Genomic DNA, 23,712 nt, shown 5'->3' with positions numbered 1-23,712 from the left:
TAGTTGCATAATTAGAAATAAAATTATGTAAAACTTTTTGAAAACTTGATTGGCTGAAAGGGGAAAGATTAATCATTGTTTAATGCTAAAGCCTCCGCTATAATTTCCTGCAAACAGGAACTAAAAATAAATGAATGCAAACTACACTGGCGAAAGAAGATGACGATTGAACCATACAGACCTGATATGAGTAGATGTATACTGTACCACCTCTTTCCTCTTTGCCATGCGGATTTGAAAGAGAAAACGCAAGGGTGCAAAAGTAAATATGTAAAGGGTATAAAGAACCCTAAAGCCTTTGAGTGGTCCTGCTAGATAGATGTCCCTCACCAACAAAGCCACGTGCCCACATACGTGCCAACTAGGAAGCTTCTAAGATAGACACCCAAGCATTTAGAAACATTAGAAACCCACAAATATTTTCCTCTGCTTGTTTTTTATTGGCCACGCAAAATTTTCTCTGAATTTTTAAATGGGAAAAACAAAAAAACTACCTGCAAAAATATGAAGGGCCAATCAGAAAAAAGAAATATTCTGCAAAAATTCCAAAATAAAAATCAGGGAGCTGCGGACCATAGGAAATGGAAGAAATAATACGCTTGCACAATTTTTAAGAAAGAAAGTATTTCGTTGAGGCGAAAACATTAGTCTCCTGCCTAAGGCAAGGACTAATAAACTTTTAATTAAAATATTCCAATGAACTATTATTGAAACATAAGAAATAAGAAATATTTAGATCCGTTCCCACCACCATTTTTCAATGACACAACCATAAAACCTGCTTTAATGAAAGTGCTAGTATGAAAATAAATGTTAGGCTCCTTTATAGGGTTGTTTCGCATGCATGTCCAATAAAATAAAACAATTTTAAAAATACTTGAAAAGACTGGATTTTGTCCGAGGTTGACTAGGAGTGATGAATATAAAGCTATATTCCTTGCGTTCTTTCCACGAACCCCTCAAACCCCACCCTCAGCTTTCCCAACATTGTTGATTAAAAACCTGCAACTCGCATCCAAACTAGTAATGCATGATATTTCTAAGTCTCATGGCCATGACGATTTGGCTTCTTGGAAGCAAATCGTGATCTATTACTATACACATATCAAATATAGAGTAAAGGATTCCCAGGGCTAGAGAAATAGTAACCAATTATTAGCATCAGAGTAATTAGATAGCTGTACAGGTGAGAAGAATGGCAGAGGAGGATTTTGCAAATGCAAAAATATCAGTGTGGTGGGATATAGAGAATTGCAATGTGCCAAAGGGGGTGGATCCCTATGCAATTGCACAGAACATTACTTCTGCGCTCAAGAAGGTGGATTACAGAGGCGCAGTTTCCATTTATGCATATGGAGATACCAAAGTATTGACCTCCCGTGTTCAAGAAGCCCTCTCCAGCACTGGGATAGCCCTGCATCATATACCCTCAGGTTATTCAAACCCTACTTTTGTTTTTTAAAGCTTTTTTTCTTCTCTTAAAAATAGTACTTTTACCTTTAAATACTATGTGGTCAGAGGAATTTGAGCATCTGTCTATTTGTTTCCCGTCCTCGTTAATTTCTTTAAATCTGCTTATTCCACATCAATCTGGATATGTTGGTGTCCATTACTGTTTATTTTGCTTAATTAGATAGTCAGATAGTCGTTCTCTGGTCTAGTTGTAAGCTTTTGAGTGCTTATCTGTAGTTCACTCGTTGTGACATGTGTATGTAATGGAATGCATATGTCTACGCTTAAGATTATTAATGGTGAAAAGTCTTCGTTTCCATCATAAATTAAAGGACAAGCTCGAAACCTGATGGGATAGGGCATGCAAACACTGTAGTGTAAGGGGTTTGGATTCTATGCCGTAGTCTAAGCACATATAGGTGTGCAGGGTACAATGCTACATGAACCTTAGCTTAAATTAACCTTTTCCTTTCCTTTCCTTTCAGTGTTCGTTAGATTCTTATCTATTTTAACAAAAATATTATATAGTTAAATGTTTGAAAAGCTGTGCATGCTGGAGCTTGTGTGCCTAGGTGTATGTTTTCTTTACATTATTTATTCATTTTATATTTCGGATCTTGTGAAATAGCTGATTTTTTAAGTAATCTGCATGTATACGTGTTTATTTTCCATTTCCTCTTGAAATACAATTATTTCTTAGGCTGCAGGTACTGTAGTTTTTACACTCCAGTTGATGCGAGCTCTGCACATACAGATTTTCTTTTGGCTTATGCGAGAATAGAGAAGGGTTTCTATTCTACTGCAGTCACCTAAGACTTCACCTGGTCTCATCTTCCCATATTTCAGACAGGGAATAGTGTAGCTGGTGTGAAACTGTGGTGAGCACTATGCGGAAGTCTAAAATGAACCATAGTCCAATTTTGTTTTTTAAATTTGGGGTAAATCCTTTTGACTGGAGATATGAACAGGTAAGGCCACAAACAGGGGACAACAGGGTACCTCATCTCCAACATGAACACACAATAATAACACCCCAGTACGGGTTTTAACCTTGGTGGCAAGAACCACAATACCACAATTCATCATCACACTATGCCATTATTGACAATTTTTTGTTTCTGTCGAAGCTATCAATGTTGTCTATTGATTTGCAACTTCACACCATTGAAGAAGTCCTAATAGTTGTAGGGCGACTGTCTCAATATGCTAGTTTTTCTAATTAATGCCACAAAGCCATTTGCAGTTGGTTAGAAACATATGTCCTATGGAGTTTTGAAATGGGAGGATGAAGGGATTATGGACAAAAATGTAGAGACAGCAGCTGGCAATATATACACACAAGTATTTTTGATCTGTAAAGTGAGGGATTTGAGCCCTCTCCCTTAGGAGACACACCCTTTACAAAAATATAGGGAATGCAACTTAAATCTATACCATCCAGAGATAATTAGAAGATTCTATACCACAAGAGACTACCCAAGGATCTCCAAGCTAATCAAAGTAGAAGAAAATTAATTATTCTTGATATCTCCCCAATATCTTTCTGCAGATTGCTTCCTCCTATTTTTGGTGAGGAGGGCATCCATAATTAGTTCACTGAGTGCCTTCGACCACTGAGTCTCAGACTTCCAAGTATAGTTTTCTGCTTTTGTTTTCCTTCCTCTGCTTACCTGCTTCTCTGCAGTTTTCTTTTGAGATTAAACATATACACACATATATACATCTACATCTATATGCATACATATATGCAGATATACTTATATAATATACGTAAATATATTAAGTTGGAATTGGGTATGGTACTTTGTTTGGCAGAATTTTTTGGGACTGGGTATGTCCTGGGTATATTTATACCAAAAAAAAATCATAAATATATACATGTTTGCATCCTAAAAATAGGGAATAAGTTCAGAATTACATACCATGCATGTGCTAAACAAAATGGAATGCCCCCTTTTTCAAAATTAAGTCAAGGTAATAACCTAAAATGCCTATCATACTTTTTCTGTGGGCTTGAGGAATTTTACACTAAAGAATTAGGATTAAAATTATAAATATGGGTGTTTCAAGTAAATATAAATCAAGGGTCATGAAGGAAATTTGAACAGTTTTGTATTTTGGAGGAAAACTCTATTTAAGAGGGACCTGACAAGGAGGAGGGCATACGTGGATAAAACATATTACTTTTTGATTTCTATTCTTTGTTGGAGTATTGTACTTTGGTGTGAAAACCCTCTAGTTCTGGAATTGGAGGATGAAAACCCACAACTCATCTCACATAGAGATAACCATTGTGCAGAAAGTTAGTTTCAAAAGCTTATTGAAGATTTCAGTCGATGGATATATGTTGTAATGCTATAAGATCTGTTCATTGTGCCAAATATTATATTGGTCATTGTTGGACAATGTGGAATGAACTACAGCCAGCTTGGATAAATTGGTGGATTATATTTTCTAAATTGCGTTGGCCTTAAGTATTATGATTGTGGATAATTATCAGCACAAGATTTACTTTTTGAGGAGTCGGTTGAAGATTGGTCATTGCATTATAAGTAAAGTAATATTATAATTTTTTAAATCTGCCAGAAGTGGTGATTAATGTATGGACTGTGGATATTTGCCATCAACTGTTGCAAGTTCCATATCCTTATTAGCCACTGCATGTTCTATAATTACTTTTCAAAAGTAATCAAAGGGAGATTTTGGGCACTAAGTATCCACCGTGCAGTCAAAAGAGATTAAGTTTGATACTATAAATAAATACAGCCAGAAAAAGGGAATCATTGCATCCTTGCTGGAGCATAGAATAAGGGTTATCAGAATATTCACATTTCATCAGTGGGATAAAGAGACAAGCAAGCAACACAAAAATATTGGGTGATATTTTTTTATTAATTATCAGAAATATCAATTGCAAGGATTATAGTTTCCTGCAGATATATAATTCCTTAGAAATTAAAAATTGAACTTGATCAGATATTACAAAATATTCCCTTTGGGATTTTAAAAATTTAAATGGGATATTACACAAAACTAATATAAATATTACAAATCTGAAACGTGATATATGAATATCAAAATAGCTATTCATTGTTTAATATTAAAATAGTACAATTAGTAATCAACATCATATAGTTCATTTTCTATACTCACATTATCAATCATTGACATTAAACAATGCAGGCATATTAGAAGAAATGTGTGCAATTGTGTAATTCCATTGCTACTCGCTTTAAAATTATATTGGCTATTCGATTCTTGAAAAAATGAAGATTGTTTGACATTAGAAACATCCAAGCTAGGTCACTTTGGGTTTACATCTCATAACTTTGTTGCTTCTTCTTTGTATTCATTATGTTTGTGATTATCAAGGCATAAGTTAGAATGCACATAAACTAGCTCCTTTGCTTTACTTGATGCCAATCAGTTGTGTTTCATTGAGTGGATGGAACGTGTACACCAATTCCATTAAGATGAAGAGGAACTGACAACCTATTGAGGCAAAGTGAGAGACATAGAGCTATTAAATTGTAAATCAAACTTCAAGTTTGAAAATAATATTTTAAAAATGAAGAGGATTTAAATTTATAGACTAGGATAAAAAATTAAGAAACCTATGATAAAATTTTGATTGGAACAATTTGGAGGTGTGGCAATTTTTGGCCATTGGGGCACCAACAAGAGGGGTCATCCATCCTATATTTGTCATAGGGTGCCATCATTTTGTTCAATGGAGGCTACAAAATCTGAAGACTCACTTGTAACCACATCCTTCATATTAGGATCGGGGAAGAGTTTAGTAAGCACTTTCTTATATCCTTTGTTGATTTTTGCGTCATTGTATGGTGTCACCCTTGTTGGCATGAAAGGATCTCATTGCTATAATATTTGGGAGTCAATGCAAAGTCAAGAAGATGGAATGGGGTGGTCATTTTGTTCCATTGCACAACATAAATTGATTGTATGCCTTTGAAGAAAGTTTCTTTAGGATTGTGCTCTTTTTCATTCATGATTAGATTTCATCTTCTTAATTATTGAGTCATTGTCATTGTAAACATTTCTCAAACATGGCTTATCTATATCAGTAAAGTGATCATATTTATGATGGGCTTGATGAAACTAAGAAGATATTTTGCACAATTCCACAAGTGTCATTTAGGATCATTTGTTTTACATTTGTTGCTTTCTCATTGTTGGATTGCCTTCATACAAACCAAGATTGGTTGATAAACATATTAGAAAGCACCCTTCATGTTAGGGTTTTGGTAGACCAGAACAATAAACAATATTAGATATAATCCGGAATAAAAGAGATAAAATAACAATACATAATAACACACAAATTTAACGTGGTTCATCCAATGCAAGCTACATCCACAGAGAATCAATTGTCCACTTTTTCTTTATTATCTACCAAAGAGCCAATTATAGTTTGATGATATTCCACATTCCCACTTATTTATCAAGTCTTTTTGGTGGTTTACAAAGGTCGGTTTACATACCAAAATAACAGCTGACTCCTTTATTAAATAATGAGCAAAATGGGCTGACAGAGTCACCAAAATTTTAGCCTGAACATGATTAGTTGCCATATACCAACAATCTCTCACTTGGAGACTGATTTTGGATGAACACCATTGCACTTGTAGCTCCTATTGGATTGACACACCATTTCCACTATTATCATGCTTGAAGGTCAAAATAATTTGAGTAGGAAATTAGTTTCTCTTGATTTACTGCCTTTGTTAACATATCTGCAAGATTTTGGCTAGTGTGTATCTTTTCTAGTTTCAACTCTCCATCCTCTAAAACTGAGTGTATGGAATGGTACTTGAGCTATATATGTTTAGTCTTCGAATGAAGGGAAAAGTTCTATAATTTCTGTTCCATGTACATTAAACACATATCTTGTGATCACCTGCCAAATTTGAATCAACATATTTTGTAGAGTAGAGTTGGAACCTCCAGTTTGTAATACTTGTGTAGTAGTACCTCTCAAATACCTAAGAATCCTTTCTACTTCATTCCAATGCCGTTTTCCAAGATTGTTCATATGCTTGTTCACAACTCTCACTTCATGTGTGATATGAGCCCTTGTACACACCATGGCATACATCAAGCTGGTAATTGCGGAAGAGTATGGAACCTTGGACATGTAGTTCATCTCCTTTGTGTCTTGGGACACATCTCTTTAGTCAATTTAACATGACTGGGCAATTGTGTACTACTTGGTTTTGCATCTTGCAATCTGAAATCTTTTCAACACCTTCTCTATGTACTCACTTTGAGACAATGTTAATGTGCAATGTTTTTTTGTCTCTTGTTATTTTCATACCAAGGATTTGTTTGGCTGCACCCAAATCCCTCATAGTAAATGACGTTACTAATTTTTGCTTAGGCTCATTTATATGTTGCATGTTAGATTCGACAACAAAAATGTCATCAACATATAATAATAAGATATTATAGCTCCATTATCCAATCTTTTAAAATAAACACAATGATCAAAGTGACATTTGTTGTAACCTTGTTCAACCATAAAACTATCAAATTTCAAATACCATGGCAAGGATGCTTGTTTCAAGCCATATAAGCTTTTCTTTAATCTACACACTAAGTCCTCCTTCCCCTTGACCTTGTATCCTTGTGGTTGTTGCATGTCGATTTCTTCCTCCAAATCTTCGTGGAGAAAAGTTGTCTTTACATATAATTGTTGAAGATTGTAATGTTCCCACTTTGAAATAGAATTTAATATAAATAATAATAATAAAATAAAAATAAAAATATAAAAGAATTTAATTAAAATTTAATTAAGTTAATGAATGGTCAAAAGACATAAAATGAAAAGTTGACTCCCTCAAACGTGAGATATAAAAGAGGGAAGAGAACCTCATTTGAGGGGAGATAATTTGGGAATCAGAAGTGCAGATATGATTGTGAAAGGTTGTGTCCCTTTCAAAGGGTAGAAATAATGAAGAGTTACACTTTTAAAGGGTGTTAATGGTGAAAGGGTATGTCTCTTGCCAAAGGGCATACATGATGAAGAGGTGTAACCTCTCCCTCACATTGAGAGATATAAAGGAAAAGAATCAAAAGCCTCTGATGACAGCACCATCAATCAGATCAGATCAGAACTGTTATTAGGTTACAGGCAGTAACATCCTTCTTGGTGGTATGCATGGGGATTATGGAAAGGAAAGGAAGAAGCATACACAGCAGAGATTATCGAATCAAAATATCATCAAGCAGTCACTCAGATCAATGGATCTAAAGAGTGAAGAAGATCAGTTTTGGACATTAATAATTAATGGAGTAAACAGTAGACTCAAACACATAGTGGGGACTGTGGTATGCATTCCCTATATATGGCACATCGCATACAATTTATCTAAATGCTACTGATTAAATGATGCATAGTGACTATGACCGTTTTGCATAGTATAATATATATATATATATATATATATATATATATGTTTGTAAATACAGTAGCAATATTCATATAGAATTAGTCCATGTGAGGTGTATGCACTTGAAGAAGTGGTCCAATCTGCTTGTGGCATCTTGTGGGAAGAAGATAGAGGTGTAGTTCCTTGACTACGAGAGTTCTTATGACCACTTGTGAGCCCCTCGTCACCACTGGATTACACCTCTATCTTCTTCCCACAAGATGCCACAAGCAGATTGGACCACTTCTTCAAGTGCATACACCTCACATGGACTAATTCTATATGAATATTGCTACTGTATTTACAAACATATATATATATATATACAGTAGCAATATTCATATAGAATTAGTCCATGTGAGGTGTATGCACTTGAAGAAGTGGTCCAATCTGCTTGTGGCATCTTGTGGGAAGAAGATAGAGGTGTAATCCAGTGGTGACGAGGGGCTCACAAGTGGTCATAAGAACTCTCGTAGTCAAGGAACTAGTTACACTCTCTATGCTACTCACAAGATGATGTGTATGGGTAATGGGCTTGGAAGGGACAACAACATGGGCCGCCAAGTCTAACAAGGAGGTTAGAAGCAACCATTCCTTGGACTTGGTAGACAGTGGACCCAAACAACCCTTTCATGTTTTGGTGTATAGGTAATGCGCTTGGAAGGGATAGCAAAATGGGCCGTCAAGTCTAGCAAGGAGGTTAGAAGCAACCATTCCTTGGACTTGGTAGACAATGGACCCAAGCAACCCTTTCATGTCTCATATACCCACTCTTTTGTTGTTACCTTAGAATAGATTATGACTGATTAAGAATGGATATGCTTGTAGGTGTTTGACTTTCCTTGTGGGTGCATGTTATCTTTATAAGTCTCCACTCCTCTAATACAAGGTAAGTCTCAAGCCCTATTTCTGATTTATAAATTTATGAATTCTTGATTGCAGTAGGATGATTCAAAAATAATTACATTGAGTACTGTGATAAATATTTGTTTCAGATATACTCTTAGCAAGTTAAGAATGGAAATTGTCTCCTAATCAAGCAAATTAATTTAAGTCATAAAAGGATTGAAATTAGGTAATTGTTGATATATATGCTTCTGGATTTAGCTGTGTAGGAGTTTTTGCATCAATGTTTCGAATCACACTCTGTGATTCATCATCAGGATGTGAGCTGTAGGGTAATGAATCACACAGTGTGATTCGGAACGTTGATGCAAAAAACTCCTACACAGCTAAATCTAGAAGCATATATATCAATTTAGCATGGACTGTGGAAATCTCATCTCACTAATAGGTAATTGTTGTTAAAAAGACCTATATCTAGTAGGGGGCATTACAGAGATGCAAGTCTTATGTAGCCACAAGACTTAGAATAGTTCTGATAGAAGTCAGTTTAACATCATGAGAAAATATTTCATCAAAATCTATACCTCTTCAGTGCAAAACCCTTTACAACAAGTCTTGCCTTGTACCTTCTTTTTTCTCTGTCTTCTTCCTTCATTGTGTATACCCATTTGTTTTGTAGTGCTCTTTTTACTTTTTTTTACCCTTAGGCAACTAAACCAAGTCCCAATTCTGATTTTGTATCAAAGAGTCCATTTTCTCTTTCATGCATTGGTCCCACTTCTGTTTGGTTTCTATTTGTATTGCTTCTTCGTAACTTTTTGGTTGACTAGAATCAATTAATAATACATAGTATACTTATCCTAGAATATTTTGCAGGAGTTTGAAGTTCTTGTTGTTCTTGTTGTTGAATGCTTAATTTTTTGCCACCTTTGGAACTTCATTTTTCAGGATTTCATCTAGCAATGTATACTTTATGTTTTCCTTTTCTTGTTTCTTTCCTTGCAACTGATCTTTGTACATGACCTTGTTGAATATGACATCTTTACTCCTAATGATTTTGTGATTTTCATAATCTCATAAATGATAACCAAAATTATTAACTCCCATGTCGAATAAAAGTAAACTTCTTGGAATTCGGCTCAAGCTTTGTTCTATTTTCTATATTAATATGGACAAATGTTTCACAACCAAAAGTTTTAAAAATGAGGAGTTTGCCTTTTTACTCATCCATGCCTCCTCTAGAATACCACCATCAAAGGAACTTATAGGCCCTCTATTGATTAAGTAAACAACAGTATTGATAGCATTTGCCCAAATTGTAATGGCAATCCTGCATGCAATCTCATACTCCTCTTTGCATGCTCTATGATTGTTCCATTCATCCTTTCAGATACATCATTTTCTTGTGGTGTTCTTGGAACCGTCTTGGGAGAACCGTCTTGTGTCTACGAATCCCATTATGTGAACAATAACTATCAAATTCTTAGTTGCAATATTCACTTCCTCTATTTGATTGAAGACACTTCAACTTATATCCTATCTTATTTCCATCCAAAGTTTTCCATTCCTTAAAGATATCAAATACATCAGATTTTTGAGAATGGAATAAACCCATGTTTTTCTAGTTGCATCATCAATAAAAGTAACATTATAATAAGAGCCACTAGGAGATGATGCTTGAGTGGGTTCCCATATATTTGAATGCACAAGCTCTAAATTTTCACTCTTCTTTTCCTTCCCAACTTGGAGAAATCTAACACTTTTTTGTTTTCCATAAACATAGTTTTCACAAAAATTCAATCCTTCAAACCTCACAATAAATTCCTTGAATGGAGAATCTTATCCCTTTCTCATCTATGTGCCCGAGCCTATTGTGCCATAATGTTGTATTTGTTCTCCTTAGAATTATCAATGCTTAAATATAATGTACCTACATTTTCTCCTTTTTCTATTATCAACGATCTTGTAGTAACATTTCATGAATTGCTAGTAAATATAATTGTGCAACCTTCACTTCTCAGTTGTTTGTTGAAATTTGATTTCTTCTTAAATCAGGAACATGTCTCACCTTTTTCAGCAACCATTGATTCACATTTGATAATTTTATTTGTATCTTGCTCTTTCCAACAATTTTGCATCGTTCATCATCATCCAACTAAACTTCCCAAAATCACCTTGAACATAGTCTACAAAATATTTCCTATGGGGTGTGGCATGAAATGAAGTACCTGAATCTAACGCCCAAGCCCAATTAACATGAACACAGCAAAAAGAAATACATCCTTCCTATGACTACTACAAACCCTAATGACTCACAAGTGTCAAATTCAAAAAGATTACTGATTTGTGTTTCAATCCATTGGCTTCCTACGACTGAGCCAAAAGTCTTCCTTTTTGAAGACGGTCTTCTTTTTGGCTTTCATGGTATCCTCCAGTCGCAGCACTTGCAACCTCTGTTCCCTGCTCCATGGATAGTCTTTAATGTAATCCCACCCAACTTGTGTTTCCTCCTGGCGTGCTTCTCTGTCCATGTCTGCTCCCCATACGAGGAATGGTCTTAGAGGTGGGACAAAATCTACAGAATGCAACCATTCTCCATTTGTTGACACAAACCCTTTTCTCTGCCTAGCTATGGCCAAGAAAGTGTCCAACCGGTACTTCTACTCCTCCTTCATGCACTCTCTTATCACCCATTTAACATCTTACTTTGTTTCAAGTCCCAGGCCCTACACAAAAAACATTGAGACCAAATCCGCATTTGTTTTGTTTAATTTCGAATCCATATATTCTTTCCCCATGAGCACATCCACCATTTGCAAAATTTTTGGATCCTCAATTTTAAAGACATTGCGAATCATCTCCTTAGAGATTGCCCCTATGAAAGCCAGCTGTTGCTTGGTTGTTATGAGGGAGAAATTTACCTCCATTGAATCCCTGTCTATAACTAGAAAAGCCCTTTGCCACTTGCATTGAAAACGGCTTCAAACAAAGGAAATAAATGAAAACATACCCTTCTTAACACTTACCAACTGTGCATTGCCAAAAATGTCGTGCTAGCCCAACTCAACATGCCTTAATGGCTCACACACTTTAACCATCAAAAAGCATTGAGGTGCACACCTCACCAACAATGCACTCAACTCCAACGGTGCACTGAAACACTGGAAGTCATCCTGAAAGTCCAAATGACATGACAAGCCTGCGAACACAGATATCCTTGATCAATCTCCTTAACATGCAATAAATATTTAGTCATCTCCTTGTCCCATCTTTCTGCCCATGTCGACTTCCTCTTCCAGTTGAGTGCCACGTAGATCATCTCACTACTCCACCCTTTGCCCTTCATCAAGTGCACAAACCCAATTTGGGAGAATGTCTGCCTCCCAATTACCCTCCCTTTGAATGTTAGAGATTTTAAAATTTTGGAAAGGATTTAATTTTTGAACAATAATATTAACAAACTTCTTTAATTTCCAACCTTGGGCTTCACCCTTCGAGATTGCTTCAACCACTACTTGTGAATCACCCTCCAAACTAAAAGTCTACTTGCTAGATTGATTGGGTGAAGCACAGCTTGAGCTTCCGCTTTGTTGTTAGTGCCTTCTACCAATTTTTGCGCTCCAATTGCCAATATGTTCCGAATTTTATCTCTCGCAATACAGTTTGCTCCCGAGTGCCTTGGATTGCCTTTTGAGGCCCCATCAAAATTAATTTTAATCCAGCCTACTTCTGGTCTCTCTGCCATATCACATTTTCTTTTTTCTTCTGAGAAGCATCAACCCTGTACTGCCCATTAATGGGCCTAAATTTCAGCAAGGGCCATTGTGATTGTAAAATTTTATCTGCTATGCTAAAAGGGTATTTATAAAATTGTGATTGAAAGTGGTAGGGTTCATCATTTCTGAGATTGCATTTTCAATATGGACAACACGTACGCTGCAATGTATCCTTTTTATCTTGAAAAATCCTCTTGTCGTGCTCCTTGCACACTTAGCAAAGTACCCATATGCTTGAGTATACCGATTTCACTTTTTCTGAGTTCGAGCTTTGAAACAGCTCTATCAGCCTGGCTGGAAGTGGGATTTGCCAATTTAGTTTATGCAGCAAAAATTTTCAGCAATGTGAAGAATATTTACAATTGAGGAGATGATCTAGAGTGTCATTCTCTTCCTTTTGTAGCAAACATCTAAAAGGACCGTGAAAACCCAATTTTCTTAATCTCTCTCCCGTCAAAATTTGCCCTTTCAAAGCTAACCAAGCAAATGTGCCTGCTTTGGGTAGGCAATTTTTATTCCAGCATAGTTTAAACAACCACCCATCCCTATCCAACTCCATCTCTCTAAGAGCTTGTAACCCACTTTGACCGAGTACGTCCCATTCTTGGAGCCACACCAAAGTTTCTATTTTTAACTTTAACAAAATTATTTAAAAAAATAAAATACAAAATATGAAATTTAAGTTTATTTAAAGAACATAAATAAAGTATAAAGAGAAATTTTAAAATCTATTTTTAATAAATAAGAAAAACCTAAAAAAGCACATTTAATTTTTTTAATAACTACCCCGCAAGTTGCTTTAATTGGTTGTGGCTGGCTGCTAATGGAAGATGGCAACACAGTATATTTATGTTTATGAAATTTTGAATCAGTTCCCCTTAACTCTAAAACTTAATATTTCAGACCAAAAATAATTGTGTGGGTCATCATCAGAAGGAATGGTAGGCAAGGGGATAGAAAATTAAGGAGTCAGAATTTGTTTCCAAAGGTTGTTCTCTCTTGTATTTAAATAAACCTGAACAAGTTGAATCGCACCATTTACCAATATTCCGGTTATTCCCAGAAACATTCACCAGATGCAAGCTAAAGGTTCCATTTGTATGATAACAACAGACTCAATTTGACTTGTCAGAAAATAATTAGATTGTCCCCCAATGGTACAGTAGGACTACTAGGTTTTGTCAACCTTTAAAAGGCTGTAATGACGCTCTGATCTTAAAAAAATACTTATCCGACTATTGACAGATTCCTGACCCCCAAACTTAGCTTTTTTATGCTATGTATGGACTGCACAAGAATTTCATTACAAAATAAATTCAATAGACAACTCTTAACTATAATAATTTCCTTAACAAACATAGAACCACCAGCTAATATAATATTAACTATCAGTTTAAAATAATATTTTTATATCATGTAGATAACTATACATCCCAAATAATTAATCAGCTGAACCTAGGAGACCACAAACTAACCAAAATTCAGAAATTCTTTGATCTTTGGCACAATCTTTCGAGATCTTCAATATGCTCTTGAATTGAAACAATGTATGCTTTTTCTAAAGCCCAGCTCTTTTTATAATCACCTGTTTGCTATAAATTCTTTTCTTTTTCATTTAATATTTCAATTGGTCCCCTTGCCCTGACAACACTTCTGATGACATTTTAAGCCCCCTTTTAAATTTTTTTATTATTTATTATTAAATTATATTTCAAAGTGGGGACATTACAGTCCGCCCCACCCAAGATTGCTTGTCCTCAAGCAATTCATCATGCAGTGCTCAAAATGACTTGCAATATGAAATGGCTTTGGAAACACACATGGAATAAACTTGCTGGAACATATCAGGCATGAACCAAACACAGAGCATACACATGGATATATGCAAACATGGAGCATACACAAATACATTTATTGCTAGATTCCTTCTTATTGACTAGAATGATTCATTTGATTCATGTTTACCCTGCAGTATTGCAGGATCAAAGCTCTGATACCAATTGTAATGTTCCCTACTAGGAGGCTGCCAATTTCCCAATAATCAACACCCATTACTTAATATTATCATGCGTTAAATTAATTTAGTAAACTAAATAATCATATTTATTCATAGTACAATTGATAGTGGCAATATTCAAGCACCAATTCTTACTTGCTTTCTAATCCTCAACCTTGGATGGGAATTTACTTGTATAGGGCGTGATGACACCACCTCCATAACTGGGCCCAGCTTTTGGAAACATCCCCATCCAGACCACCCTTGGGGCTCACCTAATTTGGGATGGATTTACTTTGCCTCTCCCTAACAACACCATGCCTCTCCTTGGGTGGGGATAGAAATGATTAAGTATTAATACTACTATTAAATTCTGCATAAGAACATTAGCAGGTTTCATATATTAAGCACATCCCCATGCATACCACCAAGAACAAGGATATAACTGCCTGTAACTTAATAACAGTTCTGGTCTGAACTGATTGATGGTGATATCACCGGAGGTTTTTGATTCCTTTCCTTTATATCTCTCAATGTGAGGGAAAGGTCACATCTCTTCATCATGTATGTCCTTTGGCAAGAGACACACCTTTTCACCATTATCACCCTTTGAAAGAGTGGAACTCTTCATTATTTCTGCCCTTTGAAAGGGACATGACCTCTCACAATCAGATCTGTGCTTCTGATTCCCAAATTATCCCCTGTTCAAATGAGTTCTCTTCTCCCTTTTATACCTCATATTTGGGGGGGCACAACTTATCATTTCATGCCTTTTGACCATTCATTAACATGAATGAAATTTTAATTATATTTTGATTTGATTTTTTATTTTTTATTCTTTTGTATTTTAATTTTATTGTTATTTAGAGCTATTGTTATGGTATTCTTGCACATCCTCATAATGAATCACGGAGTGTGATTCGAAACGTTGATGTTAAAAATTGGCATACACAATCGAATCCAAAAGCAAATATTGAATTTTATTGTCATTATTTTTATTAAATTATATTTCAAAGTGGGGACATTACATGGCTGTATATAAGGGAATGGATAAGGGTAAGAAGGCCACTAGAGCCATCTATGGTGGGGTTGATTGAAAATATTATTTCATATGAGAAATCATTGATTGATTATGGCACCATCAATGTCATAAGTTGTTAAATGCAGTCGTTTATTTTGTGAATCCAATATACCAATTCCAATTGGATTTCAAGGCAAACAACGAGGTTTTGATGGGCTCTACGTTCATAGAGTAGATGGAAGCAAATTCTTAGCTTAGTGGGTTAATAATCTTCAAGTTTGAGATATTCAAACTTGTGCATGGGGAACACTATGCATGATATTAATGTAAGCAACTTAGGCAACATTTTGGTCCCGTCTATGGGACCAATAGAATGCACCAGCCCCGTAGTGTATTTATGAGTCTAAACTTATAAATGCACTATGGGCCGGTGCATTCTATCAGCCCCATAGCCAGAACCCAAATTGCATAAAGTCGTATTTTTTACATTTCTTTCATTAATGTTAAATGGTGTGATTGAGTTGTTTTTCATTTTAGAGGCATGATGGGAGAGGGTTGGTACTAAGGTGCAAAATTTGTAGAGAATTGCTATATGTATCTTGAGCCAACAATGCCACACTTTAGTATGGAAGTGCACTTTGCAAGTTGACTATGGAGCTAGCCACGTAGGATCAAGTACCTTCAATGTAAGTACAATAAAGACCTAAAATGAGAGAATAATTCTATTGTATTAAATGATGCAAATATACAATCATTGACTAATGTACAAGAGAACTTTTGTATATATAGGGTTAATGCTATGCAAGACACAAAAAGTAAATGTCCTAAGTAAACTTAATTAACTAGGTGTGAAAAGAACATGAAAGTGTATTGGTTAGGTAATATACTTAGTCTGTTCAAATCAACACAACTGGAGTATGTTTGAGCACATACACTTTTGATGCAGGAGCATCCCTGGTTCTTGGCAATCTTGCATCAAACAAAGACATTTACTTTCCAGTTTGTTTTCTGTTCAGTTAGGCTTTCAGTTTTGGCATTTTATTTGGCGTTTTGCCGCATTTGTCCACCGGATCTTGCGGAGCTGGATTTTGTTCATGGACATGTTCATCTACCTTATCCTATGTTCGCGGGCGTTTCGATCTTTTTTTGGCAAGTTATTGCTTCCGGAATGTGAGACAATTTTTTGACCTGAGCACTGAAGCCGCTTGGACCTATCTGCTAATGGAGAATCTTGCAGATCATTTTCGTTGCTTGCGAAGCCTAATTTAGTAACCTCCAACGTTCCTTGGCTTGTGGCCGACCTTTCCCTTAGGTCCGCACATCATTCTATGTTGTTTCCGGAGGAATCCTTTTGGTAGAGGCCAACCTAGTTGTTCTACACGTTACACCTTCATCGGCAATTGTTTTCATCTTGGGCCGACGTGGATCATCCAAGAGCTATGGATATCATATAAATCAATGTAACTAAGTGTAAAGGGAGAGAATATAGGAGATAATCAGAAGATTAGTAGATCCGGAGTTGGCTCGCATTCTTGCTTGAGCCTGAATACTATATTTTGAGCGTGTTTGTAATCAGGCCTGTGTGCCGAATCTGTAAGCCCACATGTTGCCAGCCAATTTATATTTGGATTCCTTGATATAATAAAAGTCTGATTCTGCATTGCCTCCATCGCATTGTGTTGCTTCTGCTGTGTTGCTCTTGCTGCCTGGCCCAGACCGTTCTCTTTGAGGACTCTCCTGCTGTGACTGCACCAACTCTAATAAGCATAATAGATTGATGTTGCAAAGGTTAAATTACTATGCCCTTAACCTATTGATTGCATTCGGATATGTGTAGCTGAGTTGTGGCTATGTTAACCCTTAATTAAGATATTAAATCATTTGTATAGTCTTATATAGGTAGTTAAGTTGGCCTGGGAGACATCCAAAGATAAGTATGGTATATATAGGAACCAGGGCTAGTTTATGATCATATTGCAAATTGTGTTCTTATTCAAGACTTTTGGAGGTTTGCCCCTAAAAAGTGGCTTATCATTTTTAAGTAATATCAGGTATTTGTTGCATATTTCCTATTATATTATTCTCGTGTGCAAGTGCTTGTGTATGCTCATTACAACCTTTGTTTGCATCACAAACGAATCATGGGATTAGATTTACCACTATCAGATTGAATAATTGAGGTTGGGGATCTTGTATTTATTTAGGATGATGGTTGACCACTGATTGATGGATAAGATCGAACTTGAGTCAAATGCAAGAGCAATGTTTGAGGAGGAGATATTATAATAGATGCCTTGGATGTTGCTGACATGTGCATATGTCATGGCTGCAACAACATGGAGGACCTTTTAGAGATGTGACCGCAAGATCCATTGTAGAGCTACTGATGTTGGGCAAAGTGATATTGCTTTTCTCTACCATAGTTAATGTCTGCACATGATTTTTGTTTTTAATGCCTGGGATATTGTAGTCCACAAGTCTGTACACCAAAAATACTTGACAATGTTTATATATTTAAGGGTCTTGTTTCCTTCAGCTCAAATTTGCTTTTTTGCTTGTTTGTTTGATGTATACTTGTATGTGATCAAAGTAGCTTGTAATTGAATAGTAGCTTCACTAAATGTGATTTTCTTTATATTGTTAAGTTTTTGTGGCAAATGTGAGTTTCTATTTGTTTTGGTCTTAGGTTGTTTTATTTCCTTTTAAAAAAAAAAAAACTTTCTGTGCTACAAAATTAAGGGAAAGTCTTGCTAGTGTGACTTGTGAGTTTGATAGTGGTCGCAAGTCTAACAGACTTGGCAACTATCTAAAACTTGCCAGATCTATTTTTGTGGGCAGACAAGCCTCATTTAGGCCTCCTCAATTAGGGGCTCGGAGATTTGTTGCGAAGCCAGCAAATTTGGTAGCACTGTTTTTGTGATATTCTCACAAAAAATTCCCAGCACGGATGTTTTTAAGTCATTGTCACTTCCCTGGTTCAGGTATCTCATTGTTTCTCTAGTCTCTCTGTTCCCTAAGTTCTAGCATTGTTCGCAACTTGCTCAGACATGATGGGAGTGCTACCATCCATACTCTTGTGTACTTGGACGAGATCTCAGAGAATCATATCAGGCATCATAAATCCTCTTTTTAATGCACTGGAACACTATTGGTTCTGAATCAGCATTGCTATCCTTGATAGGCATTCTCATGCGCTGTCTACAATTGCGAAGCCCTAGCTTTATTCGCAACTTGATCAGAGATGATGGGAGTATCAATTTTGTTCTTGTACTTACGCTCATAGAATCATATCTTTGGAGGGCTTTTGTATCTATCTTTTTGGTGCAATCTTTGAACTTGAGCTTATAGAATATGCAGTTTGACATTTTGAACTTGATTTGATTTATGAATTCTAGCTAGGGATTTGCTATAAAAAATTCATATCTTAAGTTGCCCCCCAATTTTAATATAAGGATTCTTTGCACAACCTGATAGCAGATATCTAGTAAGGTGGCAAGGAACAACATGATCAATGCTTCTGATTCTTTTGGCTATTAGTGATCTGCCTGATTTTCTGATTGTCTGGCAGCATCATCATTTCTGTTACCACTGCATGTTATAAGATTTTGTCTAAGAAGACAGCATTTCTCTATGGGTGCTTATACTGTGTAAACATCTAGATCATTATATTTGTGCACCTAGCATATTTTAATTAGTGTTGTGTATTACCAGTTTAAGCTGAAATTTTATTTGTGAAAAAAATAGTATTAATATATATTTTTTTGCTAATCTATAATTTATAGATTTTCAATTAGCTGGTTGTGCACCATTGAGCATGTTTTAATGGAGTACCACGCATTACTGGTTTAAGCTGAAACTTTATTTGTGAAAAATAGTTCTAATATATATATGCTTTTGATAATCTAGAATAAATAGATTTGCATTTAGCTCCTTATATGCTTGATATCAATTTCATGAATATGATGCAGGTGTGAAGGATGCAAGTGATAAAGCAATTTTAGTTGATATGTTATTTTGGGCAGTAGACAATCCTGCTCCTGCAAATTATATGCTTATTTCTGGTGACCGGGATTTTTCCAATGCTCTTCACAAACTCGCACAGAGGAGGTACAATATCCTTTTGGCACGGCCTGCTCAGAATGTTTCTGCATCTCTTACAGGAGCAGCGAGGACCATTTGGCTATGGGCCAACTTAGCAAGGGGTGAGCCGTCGCTACAGGATCCACTGACTGATTCTGAACAAACAGACAATAACCCTAATTCTAACCCTCCTGTAAATGGTGTAAGAGCAGAGTTAGAGATGAGGCGTGCATTTTCAGAATTAGATCTGAAATCTTCAGTTTCTCAGGGCAGGCAACCACTTCCAGGAGTGCAACTGCATGCAAACAATATCACTACACATTCCATGGAATCTAATTTTCGTGATACTGCACAGTTCCGACCAGATTGGTCCAACCATATGCCTGCCAATGGAATAGGGCATCCAAATGGACAAAGAGAGTTTAATAACTTCTTTGCGGGAACAAGACCTCCTACTATAACTTCTGAAACTAGTAACTTTGCATTACATTCACATTCTAGTGCACCTGGTAGTTCTAATACTGTAAGGCCTTTATCCTCTACATATACTAGGAATTTTGACTACAATAATTTTAAGCAGACTCAATTTGATCCCAAAACTTCTTTTAATCCATCCATGAGGTCCAGCTCATGTCCTGTTCCTCAGGGTAATAGTTATTCGGGTACAGGAAGTCCAATTCAATCTAAAGTAAGGCCAAATATTGCTATGAACCCCCGGCCTAATACTCAGCCTCAAGTTATAAGTAATCTACCTACAAATAATTTTAGTACAGGAAGACCAAAATTTCATCCTCAATTTACAAGCAGTTTGTCTGCTGATAATTCTGGTGGAGCAAGGCCTAGCTTTTTGCCTCAAGTTGCAAATGGTTTATCTGTAGGTAACTTTGGTGCACCACGGTCAAATTTTCATACTCAAGTTTATACATCACCGGATAATTTAGTTTCAATGAGGGCAAGTTATCCTTCTGACTCAAGGACACCTGAGCAACAGCAAAGCTACAATGTGCAAGCTACACATGGCATTTCTAATCAAATGCAATGGCAGTTTCCTCCAAGTCAAGAACCTCATCCTATGAGTTTTAATTCTAACATTCCTGGCCCAGACAATCATGGAGGAAGAAGGCCTCTGGAGCAGACCTCATCAGAGTTTATGGGTTCTCGCCGCCCTCAAATTAGTATTCCTTTACGTGCCTTAGAATTTCTCAAGCAGAATATGATGGTGCCTACAGAAGCAAATATTGAAGATTGCATCAGATATGGAGAGATGTGTAGTTCTAATTTTAATGTTCGTGAGCTGCTGGAAAATTCACTCCAGCAAAAAGAGATAGTAACATTGAAAGCTGCAGGACCTTTATTATATCTTCCTTGCAATGTTCAGCTTTGGAAATGTGTGGATCCTCTCAACATTCATGATAATTATCCAAATGAAGTCTGGGAGGAATTTCGGAAGTTTCTTTTAAGTTCAGAAGGACACGAGGCAATGATGAAATCTGAGAAGCGGTGGGTCTAATTACTTTATTACTATGTTGCAAATTTAACAGTTTTTTTTTTTAAGATGAAATCTGATTTGTTTTATTTGTTTTTAATATTCAATTCCTTTAAATTATTGGATTCATCTGTCGTCAAAGCTGAAACACCAATGGCACATTTCATGATGACTATTTATCTGTATGGACAGGTATCATGCAGCATTGATATTGAAGTCATTTTGCTTGAAAAATATCACACTTGGGGAAATTCTGCATATGTTGCAGCTTGCTATTAATGCTAAACGGTGGCTAAGACACCATTATTCAGGGTGGCAGCCGTTGTCTATTCAAATTAGGTCACAGTGATAGGTTTTGGACCTAAGATTTATATTATGAGAATAATTTTTCTTTCAGACACATTGAAGACAGTATTCCTAAAGTTAACATGTTAAATAGAATATATGGGGCTAGTGGGTGGAATTAGTAACAGATTAGGTAGAGTATCGGGATCATGCTCATGGTCATGACATATACTGAATATGAAGAGTCTACAAAATGCATGATGGTGTGTTGGTATGGACAGGACATCTGAAGCTTTTGTGGCACTTGTGGTACAATGGAGCACTAGTTTGATTGCTTTGAAGGAAAGAATTCTATTTCAGTTTGGTTATGTTTTCATTTCAGAGAAGCCCAGGGTCTGTGGGATTGGCTGCTGTATTTCAAGGTAGTTGACGCATATTAGTATGGATTAATGCCAGAACATCTCTTGGTTATATTTGACAAAGAAACTCCATTCTTTCAATGGAGTCATTCATATTATTGTCTACATAGTGTGTTATATGTGAGGATTTGACCAAACAGCTAGTAGTAAGTGATGAATATGTCAGCCTTAAAATGTTTAAGTGATTTGACTAAAAGATTAAACTTGGAAGTTATAAGTTTTTAAATCTGTTATTGAAAGTATGACAGTACAGTATGATTTGTTGGTTTCCTAGAGCGTTTGGGATGTGCCACAGTATAGAAGTTGACATGAAGACTCCGATGTTCTTTCTAAGTGTATGTGGTGTACAACGACATGTAAGGGCATGAACAATATACAGAAGCAGGTTTTTCTCTATAGAAGACATCAGCTTGCACTGTACAATACTTGGTCATAGATCAGTTGAAACTTAATGACTGAAAATAAAATAAAAGTAATTCTACTCATGGCTCAGGTATTATGATCATTGCTCTCATTATATCTGCTTCTGTAGCTTGATGGAGAAATCAGTGCAACAAACATTGCTGTATGGGAGGATTTAATGATCCTTTCAATTATAAACTTCAGGGGGAACTGGCTACATCTTTTCTCAATGGTTGCTATGGTGGTTTGATGACAATTGTGGGTGACAACTATTTGCTTTATCATCATAATTATCCTAGGATTGCTGTTTGCTGTGTGGCCCCAAGTTCTAATATGATTAATTGCTATGTTGCCAGAAGTTATATTTAACTGACTATCGGCAATCTTGGTGGGACTACTAAACAGATGCATAGGTTGGAGATGAATGGAGAATCCCATTACAGTTCCAAATTTTATTCTATTGATGGGCAGCAATAAATATATGGTCATATATTTTACTTTTATGTATAATGTTCATACTAGAAAATTCGCGTCTCAAGATAACTGTAAGTTCTCTTTTGTTTGAGTCTAGTTAGCTAGCTAATATTGCATGTATGTCTGCTAGCGTATTCTGCATGGGGTGCACAATCGCACGAACAATTTGTATCTTGCTGTATATGCATTATATTGAGAGTGAGTACACTCATGGTCTGCTTGTTTAAGTATTTGCCATTTTGTCCACACTGAATTTTTAAATGGTCTTAAAGTTTTTATGATGGATGAGAAGAAACTGTTCAAATCTCTGTGCTGTTGTGTGTCTACCATGTTCGTTTACTGAATCGCGTGCCTTATATTCGATAGTACTTATATTTTGCGATGTTGAAAAGGAGGAATTGGAGTACTAATATTGTAATCGTTTTAAAAGCTATTATACTCTCTCAACAGAAAATATATATCATTCCTTAAGCAAAATTGATTCAGAAGTATTAGCCTGTCGATTCCACTCGGTATAAAGGCAATTTTGTTCTGCATGATTTTGTGAAAAAGGTTAAAGATAAATCTTCTCTAACTTGAACTCTTCTCTTGGAATGCTTTTGCTTTTGAAAGGTTACTGCAGATGATATTCAAGGATCTACTCGACTGCATTGCTACTGTAGATGACATTCAAGGACTTACTTGACTGCCTTGCTCCTGTAGATGATATTTCAAGCACTAACTCGGATGTCAACCCCTCTTCCAAAAGTTTGAACAAGCTGTTCCAGTTATTTGAGTACATGTTTTGTAGATAAACTTGATTTTCAGAAATATTAATAAGAGATTTTGTTAAAATACAAGGCCGCTATGCATAGCAATATTTAGGAATGACTTCCTGGGAATGACCACCCTCATAAGTAGATATCAATTTGCAATAAGTCAAGACATTTTGCTGGGAAAACATGAAGAAAGGGGTTACAAACAACCGCATCGATGCCAACTGAGGTGGATTTGACAAGAAAAATAATATGACGTAGGTTATAAATA

The 23,712-nt window shown here is 36.0% G+C and overlaps 1 protein-coding gene across 1 annotated transcript; it reads left to right on the top strand.

Annotated features, from left to right (window-relative positions):
• Window positions 1–902: 902 nt before the first annotated feature.
• On the top strand, window positions 903–22,913 carry LOC131029580 (uncharacterized). The gene is made up of 3 exons (XM_057960104.2): window positions 903–1,433; window positions 19,509–21,120; window positions 21,299–22,913. The coding sequence occupies exons 1-3, from the start codon at window positions 1,196–1,198 to the stop codon at window positions 21,453–21,455; spliced, it is 2,007 nt and encodes a 668-aa protein (XP_057816087.1). The 5' UTR covers window positions 903–1,195; the 3' UTR covers window positions 21,456–22,913.
• The last annotated feature ends 799 nt before the right edge of the window (window positions 22,914–23,712 follow it).

The sequence above is a fragment of the Cryptomeria japonica genome, chromosome 3 (genome assembly GCF_030272615.1).
Source record: "Cryptomeria japonica chromosome 3, Sugi_1.0, whole genome shotgun sequence".
Lineage (NCBI taxonomy): Eukaryota > Viridiplantae > Streptophyta > Pinopsida > Cupressales > Cupressaceae > Cryptomeria > Cryptomeria japonica.
The sequence above is the reverse complement of the archived record's forward strand: the minus strand, read 5'-3'. Positions and strand labels throughout refer to the sequence as shown.